At 38.6% G+C, this 27,765-nt stretch overlaps 2 protein-coding genes and 2 long non-coding RNA genes across 10 annotated transcripts in view; 1 reads left to right on the forward strand and 3 right to left on the reverse strand.

Moving 5' to 3' along the window:
• The window catches only part of LOC131253052 (nudix hydrolase 9), a 37,952-nt gene extending 30,243 nt beyond the window's left edge, over nt 1-7,709 (forward strand). For 2 of the 4 annotated variants that reach the window (XM_058253875.1, XM_058253873.1), the window contains 4 exons: nt 3,552-3,715; nt 5,480-5,623; nt 6,843-7,001; nt 7,259-7,709. In XM_058253875.1, the coding sequence (XP_058109858.1) occupies nt 3,552-3,715; nt 5,480-5,623; nt 6,843-7,001; nt 7,259-7,354 (563 nt within the window). In that variant the 3' untranslated portion in view covers nt 7,355-7,709. The remainder of the gene's footprint in view (nt 1-3,551; nt 3,716-5,479; nt 5,624-6,842; nt 7,002-7,258) is intronic. The other 2 variants (XM_058253874.1, XM_058253876.1) reach the window with 2 other exon arrangements.
• An 11,059-nt stretch (nt 7,710-18,768) lies between these two features.
• LOC131253055 (uncharacterized) lies at nt 18,769-19,394 on the reverse strand. Its single transcript, XR_009174816.1, has 3 exons — nt 19,204-19,394; nt 19,024-19,129; nt 18,769-18,957 (listed from the first exon to the last, which is right to left on the reverse strand). It is a non-coding gene; the product is annotated as an uncharacterized LOC131253055 (long non-coding RNA).
• Nucleotides 19,395-19,985: 591 nt separating this feature from the next.
• On the reverse strand, nt 19,986-21,889 carry LOC131254162 (uncharacterized). Its single transcript, XM_058255166.1, has 3 exons — nt 21,204-21,889; nt 20,295-21,102; nt 19,986-20,210 (listed from the first exon to the last, which is right to left on the reverse strand). The coding sequence occupies exons 1-3, from the start codon at nt 21,887-21,889 to the stop codon at nt 19,986-19,988; spliced, it is 1,719 nt and encodes a 572-aa protein (XP_058111149.1).
• Nucleotides 21,890-22,333: 444 nt separating this feature from the next.
• On the reverse strand, nt 22,334-26,031 carry LOC131253053 (uncharacterized). Of its 4 annotated transcripts, XR_009174815.1 has the most exons (5): nt 25,768-26,031; nt 24,589-24,700; nt 24,431-24,493; nt 24,294-24,346; nt 22,334-22,382 (listed from the first exon to the last, which is right to left on the reverse strand). It is a non-coding gene; the product is annotated as an uncharacterized LOC131253053 (long non-coding RNA). The 4 variants fall into 4 exon arrangements; XR_009174814.1 differs by lacking the exon at nt 22,334-22,382 and having other exon boundaries at nt 24,002-24,346; XR_009174813.1 differs by lacking the exon at nt 22,334-22,382 and having other exon boundaries at nt 24,002-24,298; nt 24,431-24,700.
• Between the last annotated feature and the right edge of the window lie 1,734 nt (nt 26,032-27,765).

Here is a 27,765-nt window from a genome sequence, read left to right on the forward strand (position 1 = left end):
TGGCTCCAAGGGCAAACCCCAAAGCAGAAAGCTAGGAACCAGGCCTCCTTCACCCCAAAGATCAAAGTCTCCGACTTCACTTCAGGACGAAGAGAAATCCACACTTCATTGGCTCCAAGTGGCTTTAGAGAGAAGTCCTCTCCCACTCCCTCTTTACAGCCTCCTTTGGAACCCAACCCATCTCTCAACTCCTTGCTTTGAACTACCCTTTGATCAATCCCTCCCTTAGTATCCCCCTCATCTTTCCCATCTATACATGTTCACCTCCTGAGGCCCATATTGGGCTTTTTGCACTTGAATCCTTCTCCCTTGGAAGCTTTTCATTTAGCATCGCCATCGCACGAACCATTCCATCCACTATCTTCATGTGGATGAAGGCGAATCCACTGATCATTGGAGATCCCTGACTTTGTGGAATGGCGACTTCCTTAACCACGCTGCCAACTGAACAACCGAGAGGAGTTCGGATGGTTCCAATCCTTCGGAAAGTTTCCCACAAAAGAGCTAGGAGCTCCGACAGGGGTCTAGCCTTCCGTCCGACTCTTCTCATGACAACAAACCTTCTCCACCCCTCCACCTTGGCCCAACTCTCATATTCTTTAGATGTTTGTTCTTGAAGGTGAGTTACCTCACCCCTCTTCCCTTCTTCCTGACCGTTGACCCCACCCTAGATCCTCTTATTGGTACCCACTCTTACCCCCTCCTTTCCATCCCTCTATTTCCTCAACTTTGAGAATGAAGCCTCCCTCCCACCCTACTCACTCCCTCACTTCCGACTCTCTCATTCCTTTTAACCCCTCTCCTACTCCTCCTATCATGGTTCTGAAAATCAGTATCGTATCGTCTGATATGGGCATATCGTGTTCGTATCGGCTAGATACGATATGTGATACAAGGCTGTATTGGTTGTATTGGAATTGGTTGGACCGTGTTGGTCCATATTGACCGATACAACTTGTATTGGTGCCGATATGACCGATATAGGCTGATATACCCATAAAATCCCAAATTTGATTTTTTTTTTTCAAAAATTCCCCCTTTCTCCTCTTCTTCTTTTCATTTAAACCATGGAAGAATCTAACAAACTCATTTTAAGCTAGATCTAGACCTATTTTGGGATCAAAACAAATGATTTGAATGAGATTCGACAAATTGAAGCGAAGTGGACAATTATGGGAAAATTCGGAAAGGAGTAAACCTTCATTTTCATTTTTATATTTTCATCTTCTTTTTGTTGTATTTGCAATATAATGGGCCACTGTTCACCAAATCATGTTTAATTTGTGCTCAATTAGGGCCCATTTAGTTGACCTTCAATAAGTCAAATCGACAAACAACATTGTCATCAAAGAATAGTCTGATACACCATTGAATATGTGGTTAAAAAAAATGATAGATTCATGAATATCTCATTGTTTTTCCTATTTTTCCGATATTTTTTCATATATATATATATATTGTTTCAAAAAGAAAATCTAATCGATACAGGCTGATACAGTCCCAATTCCAATACGTGTTGCCATATTGTATTATTTTTCCATGGGGATAATACAGTGGTCGATATCGTCATCCAGAACCATGCCTCCTATCCTTCCCTCCCTATCCCATGCCATTTTTGGAGTCATTTTTCCATTTCAAGTTAAAAATCTTAGTTGGTGCCGAAATGCCTATCTTTAAGCCAATTTGCTCATTTTCTAATTTAAAAACCTAAGTTCACCTAAATGCCTATCATTAAGGCATTTTGCCAACTATTTAACATAAAAATCTAGGTAAGGTCACCTAAATTCCTATCCTTTAGGAATTTTGCACACTTTTCAAGGTAAAAATTTTAGTAAGGCGCTTAAAAATTCCAATCCCAGATGCATTTTGCCCCCATTCTCTAGTTAAAAATCAGGGTGAGGGCTCCAAAATGCCAATCCTTTAGGTGTTTTGCCTGCTTTTCAAGTTGGAAATATGAGTAAGGGAAACTAAATACCATCCTAAAGATAAAAATTTGGAAAATGGAACCTAGATGCTGAACCCTGGAGGCATTTTACCCACTTTTTAAGGGAAAAATCTGGGTAAAGCCATCTAAATGCCTATTTAGGAGGCATTTTGCCCTATTGTCTAGTTGAAAATCTAGGCAAGAGACCAAAATGTCTATCCTCGAGGAATTTTGCCCATTTTTCATGTTAAAAAATCTGGGTTGGAGCACTTGAATGCCTATCCTTGAGGCATTTCACTTACTTTCCAAGATAAAAATCAATGAGAGGACACCTAAATGGCAATCCTTGAGGCATTTTGTCCACCTTCCAAGTTAAAAATCTGGGTTAGGGCACCTAAATCCCTGTCCTTGAGCCATTTTGCCCACTGTCCAAGATAAAAATCTTGGTAAGGTCACATAAATGCCTATCCTTCTGGTGTTTCACCCACATTTCTAGTTAAAATCCAGGTCAAGGCCCGTAAATGTATGACGTCCTTGAGGCATTTTGCCCACTTTTCTTGTTGAAGATCTCGGTATGGGAAAATAAATGCCCATCTTTGAGGAATTATGACACTAAATTAAATATTTAAAGGCACTTAAATGCCTATGCTTGAGGCATTTTGCCCACTTTGTGAGTCAAAAACCATGGTAAGGTCACCAACGTGGCAATCCTTGAGGCATTTTTTCCACTTCTCAAGTTTAAAAATCTGGGTGAGGGAACCTAAATTCTAATCCTTGAGTCATTCTTCCTACTTTCCAAGTTAAATATCTAGGTGAGGTCTCCATGATGCCTATCCTTGATGCATTTTACCCAATTTCCAAGTGAAACTTTAGGTTAAGGAGATAAAAAAGCTAGTCCTTGAGACATTTTGCCCGCTATTAAGGTATAAATTGGGTTATGATATCAAATTGCTAATCTTAAGGCATTTTCCACACTTTTCTAGTAAAAAAATCTGGGTAAGGGCACTTGAATACATTTTCTTAGGTCATTTTGCCCACTTTCCTTGATATAAGTCAAGGTAAGACAACTAAATACCCATCCTCAAGCCATTTTCAACATTAAGTTAAAATTGGGAAAGGGCACGGAAAGCCAATCCTTGAGGCATTTTTTTAATACCATTGTTGAAGTTAAAAATATCGGTAAAGACATTAAAATGCCAATCCTCGAGGCGTTTTGCTACTTCTCAAGTTAAAAATCTAGTTATGAGTTCCAAAATGCCAATTCATGTTTTCTAGTATTTCTGGCCCTGATAAATTCACTTGCTTTATGTTGTTTAGAAGTTGTCTTTTCCTTCTTCTTCTTCTTCTTCTGCTTCTCTGTTTTTTTTTTGGTTGGCCTTTTCCAATGTACTAATTAAATATACTTTCCAAAGTTCTACTAATTAAATCTACTTTCCAAAGTTTCTATCTTGTTATGGTATTAAACTACTTTATATTTGTGATCAAATGGTGTATTCTACTTATCCCTACATATCCAAAGGATTACATTGCTCTGTTCAAGCATGCACAGCATATGATATTCATTATTGAAGTTACTGACTGCATCTTCCATAAAAGAGAAGTTATCAATGACATCTAAATACCTCAGCTATGCTTTTTGTAGATGACTCTGTTCGGTGCCAACACACATCTAGTCCCTTGGGCAATGGTGCAATTGTAGAGACAACTGATAAAAGGATTCTTGTGTTGCAAAGAAGCTATAATGTAGGGGAGTTCCCAGGACACTTTGTTTTCCCAGGAGGTCATTCAGAGGTATCTCATCTGAAATTCCAGAAAAATATTACCAATTAACATTTTCATTATCTGTTAATTGATATAATTCAATAAAAAATCTGTTAAGTTGTATGATACACTAGAGGAAGAATGCTACAGTTTTTCATAAACCAGCTGCATGATGTTGGGCCTGTTTGGATTGCGAATTACATCAGTAATGTACTGTAAAAGCGCCATCATTACGATTTAACCATGACTGTTTATGCAAGTGATTTTGCGGTCAAATGCAGATGTATCAGGAGACATGTCTTGTAATTCATAATCATTACAATTTTACATTGCATTGCAGTGGAAATCTCTTATCCAAACATGCACATCGGTGTATTTTTCTCTATGACTTGACATTGAAGAAATGTAAAAGTGCCATTATTATGATTTTACCACGACAAACCAAACACAGGAATTAACTTACCTGTTTTCAGGAGACAGGTATTGTAATTTGTAATCATTGCACTTTTACAGTACACTACTGATGTAATTCACAATCCAAACAAGGCCTTAATAAGCATCAAGTAGTCAGCCAGCGAAATCTTATGTTCCATGGTCCTTCATCTTGCTTAGTGGTATTTTGACCCTTTTGACTCATTGAGTGTGGCTGTTACATGTATGCAAACAACATCTATATCAATCAATGGAATAGGCTAACAACCAAAGGATCCCATAACTAGCAGTTTTAGCAGGTTCTATGTTACCTCTGGTAGTTTCTGGCATAGACAATCATGAGAAAACATCATGCTGAATACCTTGAGATGTAATTCAGATCTCTATTATGTAGTGACTTCTTTAAGGTCTATTTTGCTAGATAACAAAACAATGGTAAGCAGTGGCAAGGATTGTCTGAAATCCTTTTGATTAGTGCTTGCCATTTTAGCCTTTGGACCCTACATCTGATAAAGATGTGAGAAACTGCCTTGAATTTCCAAAAGTTTTGAGTGGCCTGAAATTTTGAAAATACCCTTGAAATAGATTGTTCCATAAGTTGTTTGACAGATTCCAAAGATAACGTTGCTATTTGATTAGCATTTTTTTTAGTTAAAAATATATTTTTCGGATGACATGGTATGGAAAAATACATAACATGGGAGTTGAAAAGCAGAGTAACAAATGATAAGATTGATGATGGGTCTTGCTGGAAGTATCTGAACATGATTGGTTCTTTCGAATTGAGGTGTGTTTTTCAGCTATTTATAAGTGGTGATGATTTAATCATCAAGCGGATGATCACTCCATTTAGTTCATTTGTTTGACATCTCATGGAACATCTTTTGATTACTAATAAATGGGGCTGTGACTTGGGTTTGGGCTTGTGTTCTGGTCAACCTGAACCTGATTGACCCAACCTAAGTGAGGTTGGGTAGGGTCAGGTTGTCAAGGCCCTCAGTTTGGGTTTGGGTTCCATAATGCCAACCTAATTTAAATTCGGGTTGAGCGAATTTGGGTTGGGAATAATCACATGTATTTGGGTCGGGTTGAGTTAGAGTTTAGAGGATTTATGGTTGGGTTCAGTTTGGGCGCCTTGGTTTGGAAATTGGGTCGAGTCGGGTTGTAGGTTAGATCCTCTTGAGGTCAGGTTCGGGCCGTTGGGCTTGCGTTGACCCTCAACCCGATCCAACCCACCCGAGTTGCATCCCTTCTACTAAGTGCCTTTAGCTCTTCTTTTATGCTTTTCTTGACAATTGATGTCATGTAAAGCTGACTTCTGTAGAATAAATTGCTGACATCTGTCCTTCTGCTGATTGACAGCCTGAAGAAGTAGGAATATCAGACCATCAAGTTGACAAAGATGCAACAGAATCTGGACATTTAAACAAAAAGATTTCTCAGGAGATGTTCGATGGTATCATTCGTGAAGTAGTTGAAGAAATTGGGGTTCCTCAACCAACTCTCGTTAAGTTACCCGTACTCATGAATCTGGACTGCTGCCATTGTGACAGTATCTTTTGGTGCTGCTTCTGTTACCTAATGATAGAAATACAATGCACTTGTTTTCTATGTGCTTTGAGTGTTTTTTTTTTTTGTTTTTTGTTTTTTTTTTTTTAATTTTTAATTTAATTTAATTTTATTTTTATTTTTATTTTTATTTTTTTTTGTTTTTTAAGTATGGGTAATGGGAGAGCATGATTTTAGAAGATTAATGCTGATTTTTATGAGATTTTCTGGAAAGTTTTTGAAGGAGTTCCAGTCAAAATAATAATAATAAAAGTTGGGAAAAACCAGAGATTCCCGTTTTTTTCTCTCTAGAGTTTTTTCTTGGGATTTCTTGCACCATTTTTTCATAGGGATTTGGTGCATTTTGGGGTTTCTTGTCTATTACAAAAAGTATCATGTAGGTGGAGGTGAAAATTAAACTCTTGCTATGTAAAACTCATTCTATGATATGCTCTTTAATCTAATTGGAAACCTCATTTTGCTTCTCCTAAAATATTCTGTTGTTTTGGTCCAACCAAATATCCGCAAGATAGCAAGGTGGCCCACAAGATTCTATCAGCATTAGATAAATGGCTTCCCTTAACCCTCACAGACTCCAGCATGACCCATGACACAAATGAAAAAGTGATATTAGTTTTTTGTCTACAGTAGTGTCCACCTCGCTACACTAGCACATAATTCTTTAGCAAAGTACAGTGTCCTTGTTAGAAGGTATCATATAATGCTCAGACAGATAGTTTCTATGATTGGTTGGGGTTTTCAGTTTGTAAAAGTTGGGTCCATGGTTCAATGATCGAAACTGTAGATATGAATGGTGGCCATGAATCAAAAATGCCCCAGAAAGGAAGATTCTAGCCATTGAGTCTTTGGCCTTCTGGGTTGACTGTGGACCATTGCTATATTTTCTTTCTTAACTGTCCATTTGCTGGCCATCAATTGGACTGGATCTTCCAATCCGGGAGCTGTGGTACACCCATGATGGCTCCCATCATATATCAACACTTTGGATCACTGGCCACGGGCCCACTTACACAAATTGGAACTTGACTGTGTACATAGAGACTACTGGTCAGAGCATTGTATATATGTCGATGGGTTTATCCATTCTAGCAAGTTGAGAAGTGCAGCTATGTTATAGTCTATCTATGATACTGACTGTATTTGAACTAACATGCAGACAGAGCCAGTCTTTATTGGCATATCCCGCAGGGAGCTGAATGTTCGACCAACAGCTTTTTTCTATCTCAAATGTAATCTTGAGTCGAAGGAAATTCAACAACTATATTCCACCGCACAAGATGGCTATGAGTCCACGCAACTTTATACTGTTTCAAGGGTTAGTGCATGCCCATTCCTGTTTGTGTGCACAAGAGTCGGTGCACCCATCTCTCAAACTGTCCGAGATGGCTGGTGGGAATCCCAAGTCATTCCAAAATGAGACTTTTGAAAACACATGCTGGATTCTCCCCTTCTGTGTTTGGACTGGGAGACCTTTTATCTTTTCTTTTCTTTTCTTTTTTCTTTTTTTTTTTCTTTCCTTTTTTTTTTTTTTTTTTCTATTGGTAATTACTAATATGGCTTCTTACATATCAGGGTGAACTGAAGAACATGGCATCGAGAATGCCAGGCTGCCATAGAGGCGGGTTTGCACTGTATGAGATGATGGTGGAAACTGCAAAGGATATTTAATAGTCCTAACTTCATTTTGTTTTGCTCAGGATGATTGTCATTTGAGCAAACTGCGAAATGGGCAGCAAGTTTTGGTCAGCATCGAGAATGCCAGATTGATGGAAACCTCTGAAGCTTGTAACCTCTGACATTGACGATTGACAGCAACTCAGGTGCTGATAACATTCTGTCAACCATAGTTCAAAAAACCAGAAAATTGATTCAGTGTCCAGCCACCTCGAGTTGACACGAAGACTCCATGGAGTCTTTACATGACTAGACTTGATGTTAAGAACTACAATAAATGTATTAGAGTGGAAATAAATGTTTTAGATAGCTATCAGAGTATATAAAATTGCAAAATTAGCTGCCCTCATGATGCACTGTTAACAATCCCATGCCCTCTTGGATGAGGCCATGGGTTCGACCATCCCAATTCACGGCGAGTCGCCTTTGGTTGGAGTTCGGGAGCTGACTCTACAATTCTTGTTGGGTTGGGACCGAGTCACATTCCTGAGTGAGTTTTGCAATGACTCAGCTCGAAATCTTGTCAAGTTGTGTTGACTCAGCCGAGTTTTGAGTCACGAAGTTATAGAACTGTACTGTCAACATCTGCAAGCTAATAGTTATAAGAAAATATAAACATAGCATCATTTTACAAAACCATCCCCCTTTATAACATTTGCTCCAATTTTGCACTAAAAATTTTAAGAAAACAGGAAAATCTAGGAAGTCACACCTCACTTAGGTGCGGCATTAATGCAGGGGCATTTTTACACCGGACTCGAGTGGGGTTGCCTTTGGGATGCAGGAGCACGTTCAGGGTGGGCGGGGTCCATAGGGGAGGTCTCGTGTTCGAGAGTCCTCATCGGGGGTGATAAATGTGTATTTCACACCGGGCTCGAGTGGGGTAGTCTATGGGATGCGGGAACACACTCGGGGTGGGCGGCCCGTGTGAGGCAATACCCGTGTGATTTGGGGCCCACAAGAAGGGGGGGGGGGGGTTCAACCAAGGTCTTAACCCATGAGATGTAGGGCCTGAGCTATGAGATAAAGGGATTAATTCGCCATACTCTAACAGTTCGAGCTTTTAAAGCAAGTGGTTAATTGTCCTGCATCAAATTGGTATAAGAGCGAGAGATCTCGTGTTCGAGACTCCTCACTGGGGGTGATTAATGCAGGGGCATTTTTACAATGGGCTCGAGTGGGGTTGCTTGTAGGATGCGGGGACACACTCGGGGTGGGCAGGGCCCACGGGGGAGGTCTCGTGTTCGAGACTCCTCACCGAGAGTGATTAATGTGCATTCGGGTAGCTTGTGGGATGCAGGGACACACTCGGGGTGGGCGGCCCGTGTGAGATGGTACCCATGTGATTTGGGGGGGAGGGGGAGGGGGTTTGACCGAGGTCCTAACCCATGAGATGTGGGGCTTGGGCTATGAGATAAAGGGATTAAATCGCTATACTCTAACAATTCGAGCTTTTAGAGCAAGTGGTTAATTGTCCTGCATCAAGCATCCCATTCGCTTCATAATTGTTTCTTTCTTTCTTTTCATAGTTTTAGCTGTGTTTACACCCTCCATCTCGTCAACCAAAACAATGTCATATGCATAAACCTGTCCATAACCAATGTGAAATGGTGGAAAGGGATGCATGTTGCCGACCCTAATTAATTGGGAGAAGGCTTCGATGATGATGATGATGATGAACTTGTCCATAACCAATGGGAAAATATGTGGTCTCAATGTGATCGCTAGTGTAAACCTAAAGTAATTGAAAAGCCACTTGTTTCTCCATTAGTGGTCCTTATGTTTATCACAGCTCCCTCATACATATCATTAATTATGTCAGTATATCCTCTTGAGACTTCTTTCCTTTCCAACACCCACTGGATTTGCTCTCTAGGGATCCCATCGTATGCTTGATTTGAATTAATAAAGACTCTGGAGATCCTTTCTCTCTATCCATATTTCTCCATAATTAGACAAGTATGAAAGTAACTTAAATGATCAACCTTCCTAGCATAAATCTAAACTGATTTTCCCAACCTTCATCTCATGCCTTATTCATTGCTCAACCAATCTCCTAAGGTTTTATGGTATGATTTATGAGTTTAATCCCACAATAATTTGTGCAGCTTTGTATGTCAATTTTTTGAAAATGTCATCTGTATGAAGATGGCCTTATCAAAAAACCAATCAGATCTATCCATTCATCAGGTGGTCGCATGCATTGATTGATAGTAGACTATTGGTAAGTTTCTCCTCCATCGTTTTTTAACATGGGTGGCCCACTTATTTTCTCTTTCGGCTGGGTTATTTTCTCCACAGGATACATGGTATGTTGAGCAAGTGAACATCAGGCAAAATGAGAACTGACCACTTGCAGGCAGGCACCCAAAAATGTGGTGCTGTGGCATTTTTTCCGCTGACATGCTGCTTTAGGACAATTTACAGCCAAACATTTATAGTTATGGTGTAATTACAATCAGCCACCTATTTATCATCTAATTACAGTTATGATCTAAACATTTTATAACACTTTCTTTTATACACTTTGGTCACAGATTTAAGAAAGAAAATTCATTGAAATGACCAAAATACCTTATTTAGCAATGGGAACAATCTAAAATTGTTAACAAGTTTTGGCCCACCTGTATTTTGGACCAGGCTGATATTTGTATATTCTGCTTATCTTTGTGACTCACACCTGATGAAGGGGTTTGACATATAGACACCATGAAGGCCCCATTGTTACCCAATGCGTGTTTTGACTGGGGTTAAAATATCAGGCCGATTTAAAACTTAGGTGGCCTATAGCATGGGGATCAGTTGAGATGGGGACACCCACTATTAAAATCATCCAAATTGTGTGTGGAGCCTATGTTAGGGGTGCACATGGTTCATTTTTTGGTCCGGTTCTGGGGTGAAACTGGAACCGAACCGTTTCCAATGGTTCCAAGAAAACTAGAACTGGAACTGGACAGTTTGCACCTAGAACTGAATTGGAACCGGACCATAAAAAACCGGTTCAATTACGGTTCAGTTCCACAGTTCTAGGCTTTTTTTTAATCCGGCCCAAATTCATCTACAGGAAAATTTCACAGAAAGTAATGTTGTCATAGTTTGTTTTTATGACCCTTTGGTGTTCCAAGATGATTTTGCTGCCAATGTCTATTCGTGGTGTGATGCATTTGATGAATGGAATAGTTATATATATATAGGGAAAAGGTACCATGCGCTCCAGCTGATGGGAATGTCCCATGAGGTCAAGTTGTGTGGGCCCCACTGTGATGCGTGTCAAACATCTACCCCTTCAGTCAGATGCACCATTCCATCGTGGGCCTAGGTCTTAAAAATCAAGTCAATCCGTGACTTGTGTGGGCCACACCACATACAGAAGTTGAGAGGGACCGTGCCCCATTAAAACATTCATAATCATTTTTTGGGCTCACCGAGATGTGGTTTGCAAATCCAACCCATCCATTATGTGTGTCCCGCTTGGATGAGGGTTCAGACCAAGTTTCAGCAGCATTCAAAGTTAAGGTGAGCCCCACCAAGTGCTTTTATATGTTTTTGGCATGTCTTCACATGATTTTAGATGGTATGGCTCACCTGAGTTCCATATACGGCTGAGTTTTGGGATATCCCTAATTTAAAGGGGACCCATCAAATGCACGGTGTTGATGATCGACATACATCACAGTGGGGCCCACACAGCTCAACCTCATGGGCCGTTATCATGAGCTCGAGCACATAGTACCTATTCCCATATATATATATATAACCAAGGGGTTTTAGGTTCAGTTCTAAGGTCCGGATTAGTTCTACGGAAACCAAAACTGAGAACCGAAACAAACTAATTAATTCTTTGATTTTTGGATAAGGTGCACTTCAAAACCAGACCAAACCGTGCAGTCTGGTCGGTTCTGATCCGGTTTACTAGTTCCATGTGCACCCCTACCTATCCTGGTGTATATATTACATCCTATCTATTCATCTGAAGCGGCCGACCAGGATGAAGGGATGCTTGGAAAATTAAGACATTCTGAAGCTCCTGTGGGCCACACTACCTAAATTTAGAGGTTTAGTCATGATTTTACACTCTTCCTTGTGGCGTGGCTCACCGAAGTCCTAGATTGGACTGATTTTCAGGATCAACGGTGACAATTTGTGTCACATATGATGGACAGAGTGGATGTGATGCATGTCCCTCCCATTTAGCTCTCATTCAGTGCCAGTCATGTCCTCTGTATGATTATACGACTATTCATCCATACGTATTCTGGCTAGTGAAGTACTTTACGCAGTTGTACAACACCCAACTCTGTGGCTCACCTTTAGAGCATCTACACCGTCTATAAGGAGTCCTCTCAATACCTGCCTATGTAGTTGAAAACCAATCGGATTTGGTGGGCCACCCCACAGAGAACAATGGTACAGGACACCAAACCATAGGTATGTGTGTGGGGCGACCTTGGTGTGTATATATCATCAAACCCATTCATCAGCTGTCACCTATCATGATCAACGAAAAATACAAAAACCCAGCATTAATCTAAAACTCAGATAGCCACACTGCGTGAACTTAGATGTTTTAGGCTTGGAACTAGAGGGAACTTGAGTGAGGTAAAAACAAGGGTTATTTAAAAAGGTTTTTTGGTTATTTAAATAAATTTTCTTTGTTGATTTTGGACCAGGTGTTAAAAAAAAGTATTCTAAATTTCTCGGGATATAACTATAATTGGATGATTAATATATGAATACTAATAATTATAACATAATTATAAGGATTTGACTATAATTGTCCCAATTGTAACAAATCTGCATTGAATCCTCAATTTGGAATGTTTAATTTGAGTTAATGAAAGTTACATGTACAATTTATGAGGGGTCCTGATTTAATGAAGGTTGTGCTCATGTCCAATGGCAGAAGGCGTATTAGAGGTCGAGGCCTTCGAACACATGTTAAATTAAAAATCATCTGCCCATCATGTACCGTACTCTATGAACATTTCATGGACCAAAAAATACTCTTGTTCCACTGATCCCAGGGGTCAAGATTATAAAAGAAAAATGGGTGCTTACATAAATAAGTTTAACATTCTAAATTCAATACACATGTGTGGCTCACTCAATGAGTGTATTACCTCAATTTTTATCAATATCATGTTGGAAGTGTATAGAGCGAAACAAGCATCCTGCCAGTGGCATGTTGAGTTTATGATATCATCACATCCTTCAAATTTAAAGAAAAAACCATCGTGGGTGAATTTAAAGAAACCACTGTCAATGGGTGTATATATCTGAAAGTTCTTGGGGGTAAGTTTATTATCTTGGGACTGTATGTAAATGATATTTTACTTGCTAGTCGTGATTTAGGTTTGTTACATGAAACTAAATATCTTCTTATCAAAAACTTTCCTAAATGCTTCAGGAACGGTTTAATACCGTTTCTGAATGAGGCGTCGCAGAAAATCAGGAACGGTTCGGAACCGTTTTGGGTACCGTTTCAGTTTTTAGAAATGGAATTTTAGGAACGGTTTTAAACCGTTCTGGTGCCAACGATCACATTTTGGGCAGAAAATTTTAGAAACGGTTTTGAATGCTTATGAACGTTGCCAACGGTCAGATTTTAGGACGGAATTTTAAGAACAATTTTAAACCCCTTTGTTAATTGTATGAGAGAGAGTGGGGTATGTAATGGGGTATGTAATCTACTTGTATTATATGCCAGATAATTACACAAATAGAAGAAAAAGACAATAGAATGATTCACAGGCAACAATTTTCCTTCCAGTACACATTCAATTTAAATTCCAATTTCAATACAACATTTCATTTCCAGGCTTCTATAATCCAACAATTCCTTGCTCTTTTCTAGAATGATCACTCTGCCTTCAGATATGACATCCGTTGTAAATCCTCCTCTTTAATGTCTTCTCGTCCATCCCCCACAACCCGAGCGATCTCTTCCACCAGTTCTTCAGGCCTGGTATTCCATCTGCAAAAATACCATATTTATATTAAAAATAATTGCACAGGTAAAAATGTTATCAGCCCCTGTCCAGGCTCTTTATCAACGAGTTCCAACAGGAACACAACAGATATCCTGAACCACTCATCGGTGGCCCCCATCACATATGGGTCATTGATAAATAATCTGACCAACTGGACAATCTTAATCCTAGTTGCTTGATTGGAACAGTTATCATGCCTCTTGTTGTTGTCTGAGAATAGCAACGTACCTTGCACATGAATACCTGAACTGGGCTAATGGAGAGAAGGCACTTTTACTTCTTTTTTTTTCAAGACATTCACAAGCAGGGGATTAAAGGCAGCTAGATGTGACTAGCTCGGACTGCTGGTTGAGTTGAAGATATGGTGATATTCAGTATAGGTGTATTTATACTCTAGTAGTAGGATTTCCCTACTCAGAGCATGGCTCCTCCCGCTTCCATTCCGATAGTGGGTCAGGACAGAAACTGACACATTAGCAGATCCATTCAGGGTGGGCCAGGCCAGAAACTGACCCATTGGCAGCACTACTCAATGAGATCCCAACCATGATTTTAAGACTGGGAGACTCAAGACGCTTTGCTCAGTCCGAGTTGGGTTGAATCACCCATATTTTCAATGCTAACTCATGGTGCAGTACCAGATTGGCCTCACCCGAGTCGACTTCGACTCAGATGAGTCACATCTAAAGCCAACCAGTCATCAATCCCTGTTCACAACTTCCTGAAAAATTCCAAAACCGGACCATGATGGGTACTGAGTTTTTCAACCTCTGCATTCCCCCAACTTTAATAATGGTCTGGAGTTTGGATCAAGGTATTTCATTTTTTTATTTTTTATTTTTACACCCCACACACTCACGCTCACACTCACGCTAGTGGAATTTCACCACCTATGGATACTCGTATTTCATTTGAGAAATGCCTTTCCTATGTATTGCGCGCATGTTTTCCCATAATGTGTTTCTTGTCTAGTACATCTAGGCCCTGCAAAAGATTGGCCTCATCATGCATATAACTTGTAATTAAAATCAGAACAATCATGTTTTCCCACCAATGTGTTTCTTGTCTAGTACATCTAGGCCCTGCAAAAGATTGGCCTCATCATGCATATAACTTGTAATTAAAATCAGAACAATATATGAACTAGGTAGGCCACAACATTAAAGTAAATTAAAAGCATTAATCTGACCCAATATACCTGACATGAATGGATCGGCCTTCTTTTCACATTGGGTTCTTCTAAATGATGGGGCCAATCTTTGTATTCTTTTCACATTGGGTTCTTCTAAATGATGGGGCCAACCTTTTACAAAGATCAGATCTCCCAAACAAATATCAGTACCTATTTCAGTTGAATATGGACCGAGTTAGGGCTGACCTGACTCGATCCGGTTTTGAAATCGACCTAACCCGAACTCGACCCGACTCGGTACCGAGTGCTGCATGCCTAACCCTGCACACACTTCTCAACTCATTGTCTACATGCACACACTCATCAACTCTTCCTCTTTTGGAGGCGTTAATCTCATTCATTGTTGGTTGGGATCATCCACTCTATATCAGATACGCTCTTGAGTGGAAGTTACAACATGAATAGGGTAGAACTCAAATGCATGCAGAATTGGATTACCATTTGATAGTAGCAGCAGCAGCAGCCAAACAGAGATAATACTGCTTGTAGTAAGTATCCAAGGCAAGAGCAGATGGTTCCTTGGCAGCCAAACTTTTAACCAGCACAGCTCCCTGTGAAACATTGATGAAAAGCTACTTATAAACATAATTATGACATCCAAAATCCTTTTTTAAAAAATCAAAAGAACAAGAGGTTTCTTCAGCAACCTTAGTATCATCAAAGCACCCACGAGCCATGATTAACTGCGCAATTTAGTGTTAGGGTGAACATTTGAAAGAAGACTATCAAAACCCAGAATACACACACACACACACACACACACACAAATTAATTCAAACTCTTCAACAGAGGAGCAATGATTTCAGAGCACGAGCTCAAATGACTAATCAGCACTGAATCAGCCTACCAACATAGATTGGTCTCTGTTCAATTTTTACATAAATGCAGGAAGGGAATTATATATAATGGAAAGAATATTCTAAATTACAGCAAACAGATATACATGATATTTGATTAAAAGCATAATTGTGCAGTGGAAAAATAATATATAAACAGAGGGAGAACAACAAAGATTTATCACATTTGAAAAGAGAGATATATGGGCTCAAAGACAATTAATGGACAGAATATAGAGTTGAAACTTTAGAAAAAGGGGGAAATGATTTAATGTTCAAAAAAAATTCCACGAAAATAACACCTGAAAGACTAAAGAACTCTTTTAACATGACCTATTTCCTACCTGCTCAAGAATTTGAATCCCAATCCCAACGATCAATGCATGCTTCACTCCTGGTTCCAAAAGACTGGCCCAACTTGGCCCTTTGACGGTTTCAGATGGGTGGACCATAGCAAGTCCAACTGGATGTTGCTCCATGAGCTCCTTGGAGTATAATGCAGGCTGGCTCACCAAAGCAGCAGCCTGGATGAACTCACCTACCCCCAGGAAGCGAAACAATAGACCCACGGCAGGACCCAGGGACACCCTCCTGGTGCAAATAAATTCTCTTAAACCATCCTTCCTTCTTCCCATCTTCCCCTTCTCTCTCAGACCATTTCCAAGCCAGCTGTCACCCACCACCAATACCTGTACTGCTAACTGCCTCCCCAGCATTCCCTTGCATGAGATTGCTGTGGCGTCTCATGCTCAATACACTCCCATAAGCTGCCTGCGACGGTGGGACCATATCCTTCTCCATGCTCGTTGTTTGTCGTGAGAGTAGCGGGCTCTGCAAGTTGTCATCGGAATCACCTCCCGCAGCGTCAGATGCATAGTCCTCACCCTCTCTCGGGAGACTCTCCTCATCCCACTCTTCATTTTTGGTGGGCTGCCCTGCCATGCTGAACATGCTGCCAAAGTTCGGAAAGAGCGTGCTTCGCATGCTTCCCATCTCAGGGAGCTTCTCGTGGACGCTACCAAAGAGGGTGACCATTGGATCCATAAGGGGCACATTCTGACTTTCCATACTTCCATGGCGGGACACAAGACCAAGAGTACTTTGTCCAGTGATGGGTCTTGCAACCCAGGAGAGGCCTGACAGGTCCTCTAGCTTGCAATTTGCATGGTACGGATGCCATTTTGACAGGAGAATTAAGACGGCACGACAAGTTATCAGGTATCATGCAGGCAGCTGCAGGTCGTTGGATCTCCTCCTTCAATTCACACAAAAGGTTAAATGTAAACAAACAAGTCTTTGACATTTTTGTTACTACTGTTAATCTTGCATGACAGAAAATTTTAAATATTCAAAGGTTATAAGAAAAAATATTTAAATGAAGTCAATAATAGTCGTGGAAACTAAAATCACCGACAAAAAAGAAAAACCTAAACACTGTTCCTCTCAGATGGACTGCCAGAATTCTCCCAGTGACTTCTTGGGCCTTGTAGAGAGCCCACCATTTCAGTAAAAAACCTGACAGCATATAATCATTCATGATATTTAACTCTGATGCAAGAAGCAAATCTCTCCCATACAGATACCTAAAAATAGGCAACAACAATGCAGTGTTAGCCAAACTGGTAGAGTCTACTTTCAGTAAAGTGTTTTATCTGTGATATAATTCCTTACCATGCAGTGATGATCGAAGCCATCAACACATTTGTCAAAAACCTGCATTATATCTATCATGTTCAGTCTATAGAAACAACTAATCAAGTAAGCTATACAATCAAAACATATATATAGTCCAAAAAGGTTAAGTGTCCAAAAAAGTATTAAACTATTGTTGCTAATCAGTGAACTCAGTAAAGCAATGATGTCATGCAACAAATGAGCCAATTCCAACTTCGCCTAAAGTCGAATGATATCCGTCTGGCTCGGGCAATTCGACGTCTCCTTTGATAATGACATCAATGGCAACCTTGTAAAGATCTTCCTGAAGAGGTTTGCCATGAATCATTTGAGGCCCATCTGCCAAAATAACTCACCCTTGAGCAACGAGCTCTTTACGCCAAGAGTACAACTTGCATGGCCGCATTCTCTCTACACATTGATGATTCCCAACTGAGGGTCCACCAGTCGATTGTGGATTCTCCGGTTGAATCGAATCCATGTGTTGCTGCTATAATAAAGTTCCACGCCTGTCACTCGTATGGTAACTTTTTAGATTTTTCCTATTCTCGGTATTTTTTTCCTTTGTTCTACAATTATGGGATCTGAATTATGTTCAATGAACATTTTCCAATCTTCAGGCCTAACTCTTGGTAGACGGTTGTTTAATTTAGAATCGTGATTTGTATGGGGATCGAGGTACTACATCCTCAATTTAGTCTTGTACTTCCTGAACATATGGGACATGCTTTTAAAGTATTTCTCCTGGTAAGACCGAGGAATAACAAACTCGTCCTACAAGAAAATTTGAGATTGAATTTAGTTGAAGCAAAAAAAGAATAATGATTAATTTATATCATAAGAAATTTTGTTGTATCTTACCTGTAAAAGCTTCCAAAATTCTTCTTTCTTACTCTTTGGCACTACACGCCAATCTTTGATGGCAATAGAGACATGGGTGCGAACCAACTCTCCAATTCTTGTAGCCAACCTATGTGAGTGTTCGCCCACAGGTAGTCCAAATGCATTTAAGGTGATCACAGGCTTCTTCTTTTTTTTACGATGATGAAGTTCCTAATACATAAAAAACTTATATTTTATCAAAATAATATTATTTAAAACAATGTATTAAATAATACGGTAATGAAGGAATTGTATTTACCCGCATTTTTTTATGTGTGTGCTTGTGAAGTTGACATGTTCCCTTCGGCTATTAACATGTCCAACCTCACCTATAGACACAAATTCATATAAGAAGAAATCATCATACAAATAGAAATTCATTTATCAAATGAATTAACACAAAATATGATAACAAAAAAATTACATAAAACTCATATCCAATTTCCTTTATAATATTTTATAAATTTGTATTCTCGCCCCCAGAAGAGGAAAACAGAGTCGGATCTTCAAGTGTGTCTACGTCTTCCGTCAATCTTTTTGGTGACATTAAAACAACATACCATCCAAGCCTTGTTTGATCCTTGGAGTAGAATACTTGACTTGCTTGGGATGCAAGTATGAATGGTTCATCTCCTTCCTTCCCATGTCCTTTCAATTTCTCCATATTTACCATTACTAAATTTGACTCGGGATCAACAATGCATCCATTGGTCTTGTCTTCCACTCTGACCCAATCACAATAAAATACCATTTGACGAAAGATAGTGTAATCCAATTCGATTATTGTTTTACTACTCCATAATAGGTAGCCTCATCTTCTTTATAATTCTTATCTTTAGCACTTGCCCAGTATTTAGTGATGGCTTTCATAGACACCCCACTATTTTATGTTGACTTAGTAGTCTCATATTTACTTGGAGAGAATACAAAACCATTCACGCGATACTTGTTATAGCATTTTGCCTTAAATGTAAGGCCATCTACTAATCGTTTCAATGTCAACTCGCCCTCAACAAACTCCAACTCCAAATAAGAAAAAGTAATATATATGAACAAATATATCAATTAAATGAATAATTAGAAAAATACCTCATTTCGTAACCAATTGATGAAATCATGTTCAATGTTCTTCGACACACTGCCCTTTCTTCTTTGCCCCTTTGATGTGGTCGGTCCTAAATATATTTCATACTTTCTATATGAAATATATGTAAGTATTTATCTAATTACTACACGTGATTTGATATTTTATAAACTTTATCTACTTACCTGTTTCATTCATAAATTCCAACATAGCAGTGTAGAACCCATCTACGTACTTGTTGATGTTGTATGTTAGTTAAGTATACATTCTTCCCATTATCCAAAGGCTCTTCATCACACACCCTATCATCGTTCAGGAACCTTTGATGTGTATGCTTGTGACTTCCTCTCTCACCGTTTGGCATATACTCCATACAATATAAAATAGATTCTTCTACAATGTAACGCTTTGCAATACACCCTTCAGGATGTGATGTATTCTTTACATATCCTTTATAAATCTTCGTTAACCTAATGAAGGCATCCAATCAATAATATATTGTCAATACATTATGACGATGAAGTCTAAATGAATCGCATTAAAGTTAGATATTTACTGTTCAAAAGGATACATCCACCAAAATCTAACTGGACCGCAAGCTAATGCTTCGTTAGTTAGATGTACCATAAAGTGAACGCTAATAACAAAGAATGAATGAGGAAAAAACTTCTCCAAAACACACATTACCACAACAACACATTGTTTGACGATAATGATATTATTTGCACTAATTTCCGTCGAGCATAGGGCATTAAAGAAGTAACAGATGTGCTGAATAGTAGTTCGCAACGTCTTATGCTCGGAGAAAGTATGCTGTAGTAACGCATGTAGTAACTGACACATAATGATGTAATAATTATGCGACTTTAGTCCCTTTTATCTCGAGAGTTTGTATGTTTATAAGATGTTTAAATCTGGAACTATACCCTGTTAGAACCTTCAAGTCATGCAATGTTTGATAAAATAATTATTTCTCCTTGCAACTTAAAGTAAATGGTGCCTTTGGTTTAATAGTTTTGCCATCCGCTTCTTTCAGCCATAAGTCTTTCATTATGTTCATTTTTTTCAAATCTTCGCATGCACTTATATCATCCTTAGTTTTATCTTTGACTTCTAGAATCGTCGACAAAAGATGGTCACCAACATTCTTTACAACATGCATTACATCCAAGTTATGCCGAACTGGTAACTCCTGGAAAAACACAATTATGATGGAATGTTAAGTTTTTATTCACTGACATATATGCAAATGAAACTAACAAGTTAAGGAAATCACCTTCCAATATGGCAAGTCGAATAGGATCGATCTTTTGTACCAAGCAGTTATATTCCCAGTCGAATCATCACCGTAACTTTTTCGTTTCTTCCCCTTCGATTTACCGATATCCATCTGAATACCGATTACCTTCGCTTCAACCTCTGAACCACTTAATCGATGAGAAGGTCTTCCTTCTTCCACTTTATTATTGAATGCCGCTTTTTGAGTCCTAAAAACATGATTAATAGGAAGAAATCTTCGATGGCCCTGATAGGAGTACTTCTTGCCACTCTTAAGTCGTTCAGCGACGGTTCCCTCGGCACAAACAGGGCAAGCATATTGTGCATGTGTAACACATCCTGATAAACTCCCATATGCAGGAAAATCATGAATTCCCCACATTAAAATGGCTTTCAAATTAAAAATTGTCTTTAAATGAGAATCATATGTTGTCACTCCATTAAGCCACAAATTCTTCAACTCGTCAATCAACGGTTGTAGGTAGACATCAATGTCCTTACTTGGTCCTTTTGGACCTGGTATCAATACCGTTAACATTGAAAATTCTCTTTTCATACACATCGAAGGGGGTAGATTATATGGCACTATAATGACAGGCCAACAACTGTAGGCACTACTAAGATGTCCAAATGGGTTAAATCCATCAGTCGCAAGCCCTAAACGCACATTACGGAATTCTTCAGCAAAACTTGGCCACTTGTTATTTATTACCATCCAACTTGATGAATCAGACGGATGCCGCATAACACCACTATATTCTTTCGGTTGAGAATGCCAAGTCATTTGCTCCGCTATCCATGGCACACTAGAAATAAAGTTTTTTTTTTAAAAAAGATTACTTATTAATTTTTTTAACAAAAGGTATATAGGATAATATTAAAATTATATTAAACATTGAATGCACACCTGTATAGCCTCTGTAGCCTTGGTGCTAAAGGAAAATATCTCAAAACCTTTGATGGAACTCTAACGCCTTTTTTCTTTGCCAAGTAATCTGACCTCCATCTCGATGTATGACATGTTGGACAATTTTGTCTATCTTTATACTCTTTCCAATAAATAATACAATCATTGGGACATGCATGTATAGTCTCATAAGTCATTCCCAATGAGTTGATCATCTTTTTCGCTTGATATGTGCTCACTGGCAACGTGTTTTCCACTGGTAACAACTTCTTAACCAATTGAAGAAGATCATTAAAGCTGTTATCCGACCAACCATTACGTGCCTTTAAACTATACAACTCAACAGTAACCGATAATTTTATGAGTTCTCTAGGGCAGGAAGGGTACAAAGATTGTCTTGCATCATCAAATAAAGCCTTATATCTTTCTGCATCAAGGTCTTCATGACAATTTTCATTTCTAAGATCATCCATAAGAGTATCAGCATGTTCTCCAATATTTCTAAATGCATCATTAACAAGTTCCTCCATTCTAGGATACTCATCATCGGATTGATCATCAAACGTCGATGATGATGGTTTCTCGTTACTTTTCGCAAGACTTTCACCGTGAAAAATCCAATGTGTGTATGACTTATCAATACCGTTAATGAGCAAATGCTCATGAATCTCTCCAAGAGTGAACATCCCACTCCCATTTCTACATTTCACACACGGACACGAATAATGATCAAATCCACCACCGTTGTTCTTTGTAAACTCAATAAAATGCACAAGTCCATCCAAATATTCTGGACTTAACCTATGTTTGTCCATCCATGCTTTGTTACTTAATGACGACATTCTGCAATAAATGAGAAAATCAAGTCAATTTTGATGTTAAAATGATGGTTGGACCCTATTAACTAAATGTGTTTAAAGTGAAAAAACAAATTCCGATGCATGCTTTAGTGAAATAAAACTAGTTTTTTATTTCCATTTTTCAATCGTAAGTATGATAACAAACTAAAATAAAAAACACTGCATCTCTTTTTTAGACTCAACAGGCAGATATGTTTACATGAAGTAATAAAAATATAAATTAACTAAGACTATAGGTAAGCACACAATTATACCTGATTCAGTAGGTTCTTCTTATCTACAACAAGAGAAGTGGACTTCAACAAATATGATTATATTCCTGAAACAAAACAAAATAGATATATGGTTCATTTGATTAAAGAGGTATTTAGCATTCTATAAAAGCATTTAATGCACCACATTAATCCATTGCACTCTCCAACAAGTAATACCATTGTTAGCAAGCAATGTAACATTCATTTTAAAAATAAACTCTCCACCATCACTACGAACATTCTTTTGGGTATGCAAACCATTCATTTGTAAAGAAAATGAGTTTACAGGAACAAGTGGGAAGTGCAGTGGAAGAACAGGGAGATTGGCCTGGTAAAATGTCAATAAAAACATGTACCTCAGTGCGCCCTTTCACAGCTTTTGGGTATTGGTCAGATCAGTCAAGCCCGACTATCTAGTTGCATAGAATGTTGTGGAACCTGTTGTGGTGTTGCAGTTTAAAATCAGATTTCTGTTACAACGACCAATTGGGGTAGAAGACTAGAACTCATCTTCCATCTAGTCTAAACAAAAGATATATAATTTTTGTAAGCTGAACAAAAGAAATGAAGAAAGAATGAACGATGACTGTGGACTAGAAGCTGAACAAAAGATATATAATTTTGTAGGAGCATTGAAGTAGTGACCCACCATAAGATTGTGGACTTCTAGTTGCTATCCCTAATTGATCCATGGATGATGACTGTGCAGGCATGGAAGCACTTCCCTGTGTAGGAGCATTGGAAGTAGTGCCATCCCCATACTGCTTTGGTTCCCCAATAAGATCGCACTTTTCAACTATTACTTCCAAGTTGATGATAATAATGATCTTGATTGTAGTGAATGAAATCATCATGAGAGAGAATATTAAAAAAAAAAAAAAAAAAAAACACCTAGATGAAATGAAGAATAGATATGATATGCATATGCTGAGCATTTTAAGAGAATGAGGTTGGGCAAAATTAGCTTTAGCCCAAAAGTAACAGCCACATAGCTTTCTGTCTTACACAACCTAAGCAGAATATTAATTTTGAGTTTAGAAGGAAGAAAATGAATGGCCTTCCTAATAAGAAAATATAATTTGAAAATTAATATATCTATTGCGGGTGTTATCCACCACGGAATTGTATCTTAGATGATGATCTGAACCAAATCATGCTGTGGATTGTATGCTACTAGTGCCATTTGAAGAAAATTGGTTTTGGATGATTGTGCATGAATAGGAACATGGAATATTGAAAAGTAAAATTTTTAATGAGTCATGTTCAAATCCAAGATTCAAAGGTTATAGGATCATCAATGATGCATGATTACAAGAAAGTAGCAAACATGAACAATTGAGATCGATATGAGAAAGTACCCTGTGTCTGTTGCAACCCTGATAAAAATGCACCCACCATGTCTACTTTCTAATTTAGTATTATTATCTGACTAAAAGCAGAAGGGATGGGGGGGTATTTATCAAATCAGTGGGTCTATACAAGAATGGTGATTCCTTACATGTGCGGACATACAAAACGTGTGCAGGATTTGTGATGATCAATGAGCAGTAAAGATTAGGTGAATGTATTTCAGCAAAAAATGTTGTGCAAATTGCATATGATAGATAATTGTAAAAAGAAAGAAAGGAAAAAAAAAAAACAACCACATACCTTTGTCACATCCTACACCCGATGATACAATGCATTGACCTCAATAAGAGTACAAAGGTATGATTTCTTTGTAATCCAAAATAAACATAAATGTAATGTACTACTGGCCACAACTAGCCAACTTGGTAAGGTATGATTTCTTTCTCCTTGTAAGTAACATGTTTATTTTGAATTTCTATCCACATCTCTACCCTCCATTTCCACCTTTGCTACTACTAACTATAAAATTGGTGGCACTCTAACTTTTTGGCTGTTACAGAGTCACAGTCATCTGTTGTTTGTCTTTTATTCTTAGTGTCTTGGTGAAAATGGAAACATGCATGTACAGAATCTGTTGCACAAGAAGCAACATCTTATGAGAAAATTGATGCAGGAAAACCTGCAACCATGATTCGGAAGTCCAATAATAAAAAAAATGCTACAAAGTAGAAATAAAGAAAATGCTAACAGGAGCATGTGTTACACTAGTAAATTCAGATTCTGATGTGCCACATAGCTCAATAAGCTTAATCTTGTCTACTTTAAGCTGCAAAACAAGTAAACACTGAAGCGTAAGAAACATTTTAAAAAATCAGGCAGGTTGAAATGGAAAGAGAAGAAAGGATTTCAATGATTAGCTACCTTGTGCCTTTTTGCACACAAGTAGAATGCAGTGGCTGTGAAAACAGGCCGACTGAAGTCAACACTTGCTCAACGAGGTGCTGGCAAAGCAGCAAGAAATCGATCCTTGTAACTGAAAATCAACATTATTATTCAATTACATACAGATGAAAGATTACACAAAATTGCATACATCCAAGCAGGCTGACAGGCAAGCATGAGTGATTTATGTTTGTTCACATCTTATATAAGGGTGAACTCCCTCACATAGACAATGAGAACATCAAAAAATAATAATAATAATAATAAATAAATAAATAAAACAAGGAGATATCCAAGAGGTGAATCATCACACATGTGCCAACATGACACATTTATGTGACATCCTTCATCAGGTTGATCCCACCAATAACATCCAGATGACTGCATAGTGGGTGCTTAGTTGCAGAACCCATCAAGTTAGGCATCGCTCCTACTTTGAACACACTTTGGACTTTCACTCACAATGCCACTCCCTACCCATTTGCACTTGTTTACATTTTGAAACGGACGCTTCCCTGATCTCACACCCGAATCTATTGTCAATCCATGCAACTATAGATAGGTGGCATGGGTCTTAAGTATGGCTAAATTGAGAATGACCCAACCACAAACAGAATGCTAAAAGACATCCTTTCTTTCCTATGAAAAATAAAATAAAATCAACCAATGCAGATATCCAAATAAATGGAAATAATAAAGAACTAGAAACATGAGAAACAACTAAAATACTCAAATCTACAGTTGGCAAGGACAATCATGGAAAGTTAAAATGCAGTGTGAACAGAAAAATAAAATAAAACGGTTATTCAACGGATCCAAAAACTAAATCTGTGTCCCTTCATGCTAGGATCTAAAAATCATGAAAATCTACAGCCTCGCAACCAAAAAATTGAAAAAAAAATGCTAAATAATCCACGTATGGATCAGAGCAAGAAATGAGATCTCGTCCATGACTATAGAAAACAGAAACTACATTGAGAAAAACATCAAATAAAAATCTCGCATCTACGACTACAAAGCAGAGCTAAAGTAGAAAGAATGAAAAATCTAACAAATCGCAGCTTTGAGAGATGTAAAACAAGATCTGCGTCCTTACAAGCTGAGATCTGCTGGAGAGACGGTGACTGATATAGAAGATAGAAGAGGGAGATGAATTACTTTTCTAGGAATCCGTTGTTGCTGCTGCTGCTGCACTCACTCCCTCCCTTCAGTCTTCCCCATTCAACCGTGGACGACAGATCACACACCCCATATGGAGCTGCTGCTGCTGCTTCTACAATATTAGATACCCCATGTGTGGGGACTGTCGTGGAATGGTTGATGTTGAAGGGAGAGGGAGATCAAGAGAGGGAGGGAGAGTGAGAGGGAGATTGAGAGAGAGGGTTGAGATCGGGAGAGGGAGATCGAGGGAGAGGGAGATCGAGAGAGGGTTGAGATTGGGAGAGGGAGAGGGAGATCGTGTTTTGGGCGTTTTGGAGGGATTAGGGCGTTTTGGCGACCGAAATAATCCAGTAGTCTGTGGCATTTTATATAAATGTGACTCTCGGGACATGTGGGGTCCACTTAGAGGGTTCTAATAGAATCCATTCCCTCCATCTATTTCAAAATAATATGATAAACTATAATAGTAAGAAATAAGAATATGGAACACTCAATCGGGACACACCAACAAAAAAGTGAAAGTAACAACGTACAACAGCCACTATTCGAGTACGGTTCACTACCGTTTCAAATCAGAAACGGCTTAGAGCCATTTTTGAACCAAACTACGGACCGTACTTGATTGACGATTTTGGTGTAGTGTAGGTTTGTTACATGAAACTAAATAGCTTCTTATCAAAAACTTTGAAATGAAAAATCTTGGCAATGCAGACTTTGTGACTGGCATCGAGATATAATAGGATAGATGTCGAGGATTATTTGGGCTAATCTTAAAAGATCTACATCAAAAGAGCAGAACTCGAGAGAAATATTGAAGGAAGAATTCTTCATTTAGTAATACACCCTTAATAAGAGGTAATAAGTTTAGCCAGTCATAGCCCAATGAACAATCTATAATATTAGGAAATGGGAGGGATTCCACGTACTTCTGCAATGAAGGGTTTGATAAACATAGAATTACACGTCTAGAGGCTAGCTTTGCAATCGGAATGCCTGAGAGGTACTAAAGAATCCTAAAATGAATCACCGAAAGGTTAAAAAGAAAGCAATGTGGCATCCACAAGGATCAAAAGAATTAAGCTAGTATAAAAGATGTGAACGAATACTTGCATTCGGATTTTGCTAGATACTTCGATAGCTAGAAGTTTAGCTTAGACTTTATGTTCTTGCAAGTTAGTAGAGAAATCTTATTATTGAGGTCTAGTAATTCATGGCATGCTTTGAGGTTATAAGCCATGCAACATGGTTATAAAATTTTGTCTCAGGGCTTGAGGTTGTCCACACTATTAATGAGTGTAGAGAATTTATTATGATAACACAATAATAATTTCTTTCTTTAAGAACGACCAGTACACAAGTGGCACAGAGTATGTAATAGTCAAGTACAATGCCATTAGGAAGAAGTTAATCAAGTACCAATAGAGCTCATAAGCATTAAGTTTATGATTACAAACTATTTACTAAAGTCAATGTATAGGGATTATGAAAAAAGAAAAAAGTACCCTATCAACCGCGCCATCGCCGCGGTTCCGATGCCGGGTCTCGCGCGCTGAGGCGATACCCAGGCCAAGGTATGTGGGCCCGCGTTCAGTTCGAGAAAAACACCGCGCGTTGCAAATCCCGAGAAAAAAGTCTCATCAATCACATCAAATGTCACATCAATCCATCAATAAAAGTCAAGTACAACAACCCATACCTTAGCTTACCTTTCTCTTACACAAAGACTATAAAGTCAACAACTACCTTACCTCTCATGTCACTCCACCATCTCTCTCTCCCATCATTTGTCTCTCTTTCATTCTCTCTCTCATTTTTTTTATCCCAAGCAACTAACGTCCAAGCCTCCATATGAGAATCCATGTGTGGCCCACCTTCCTACTTTCCATCTCCACCATCCAAAGTCCATCTCAACCGTCGGAATCGTCTCCTTGGAGCTTTAGATCGTGTTGGCGAATGAAGTCTAAGAAGATCTTGAGGTGGGTGCTTTTATTTATT

Source organism: Magnolia sinica, chromosome 8 (genome assembly GCF_029962835.1).
Source record: "Magnolia sinica isolate HGM2019 chromosome 8, MsV1, whole genome shotgun sequence".
NCBI classification, from domain to species: domain Eukaryota; kingdom Viridiplantae; phylum Streptophyta; class Magnoliopsida; order Magnoliales; family Magnoliaceae; genus Magnolia; species Magnolia sinica.

What these genes read in the sequence shown, in the direction of transcription:
- LOC131254162 (XM_058255166.1), bottom strand. Translation starts at nt 21,889, where the DNA reads ATGTTCACTCTTGGAGAGATTCATGAGCATTTGCTCATTAACGGTATT. An exon ending in AGGCTACAGAGGCTATACAG is followed by an intron (nt 21,103 to 21,203) that starts GTGTGCATTCAA and finishes CTTTATTTCTAG; the next exon opens with TGTGCCATGGATAGCGGAGC. An exon ending in TCGACTTGCCATATTGGAAG is followed by an intron (nt 20,211 to 20,294) that starts GTGATTTCCTTA and finishes GTGTTTTTCCAG; the next exon opens with GAGTTACCAGTTCGGCATAA.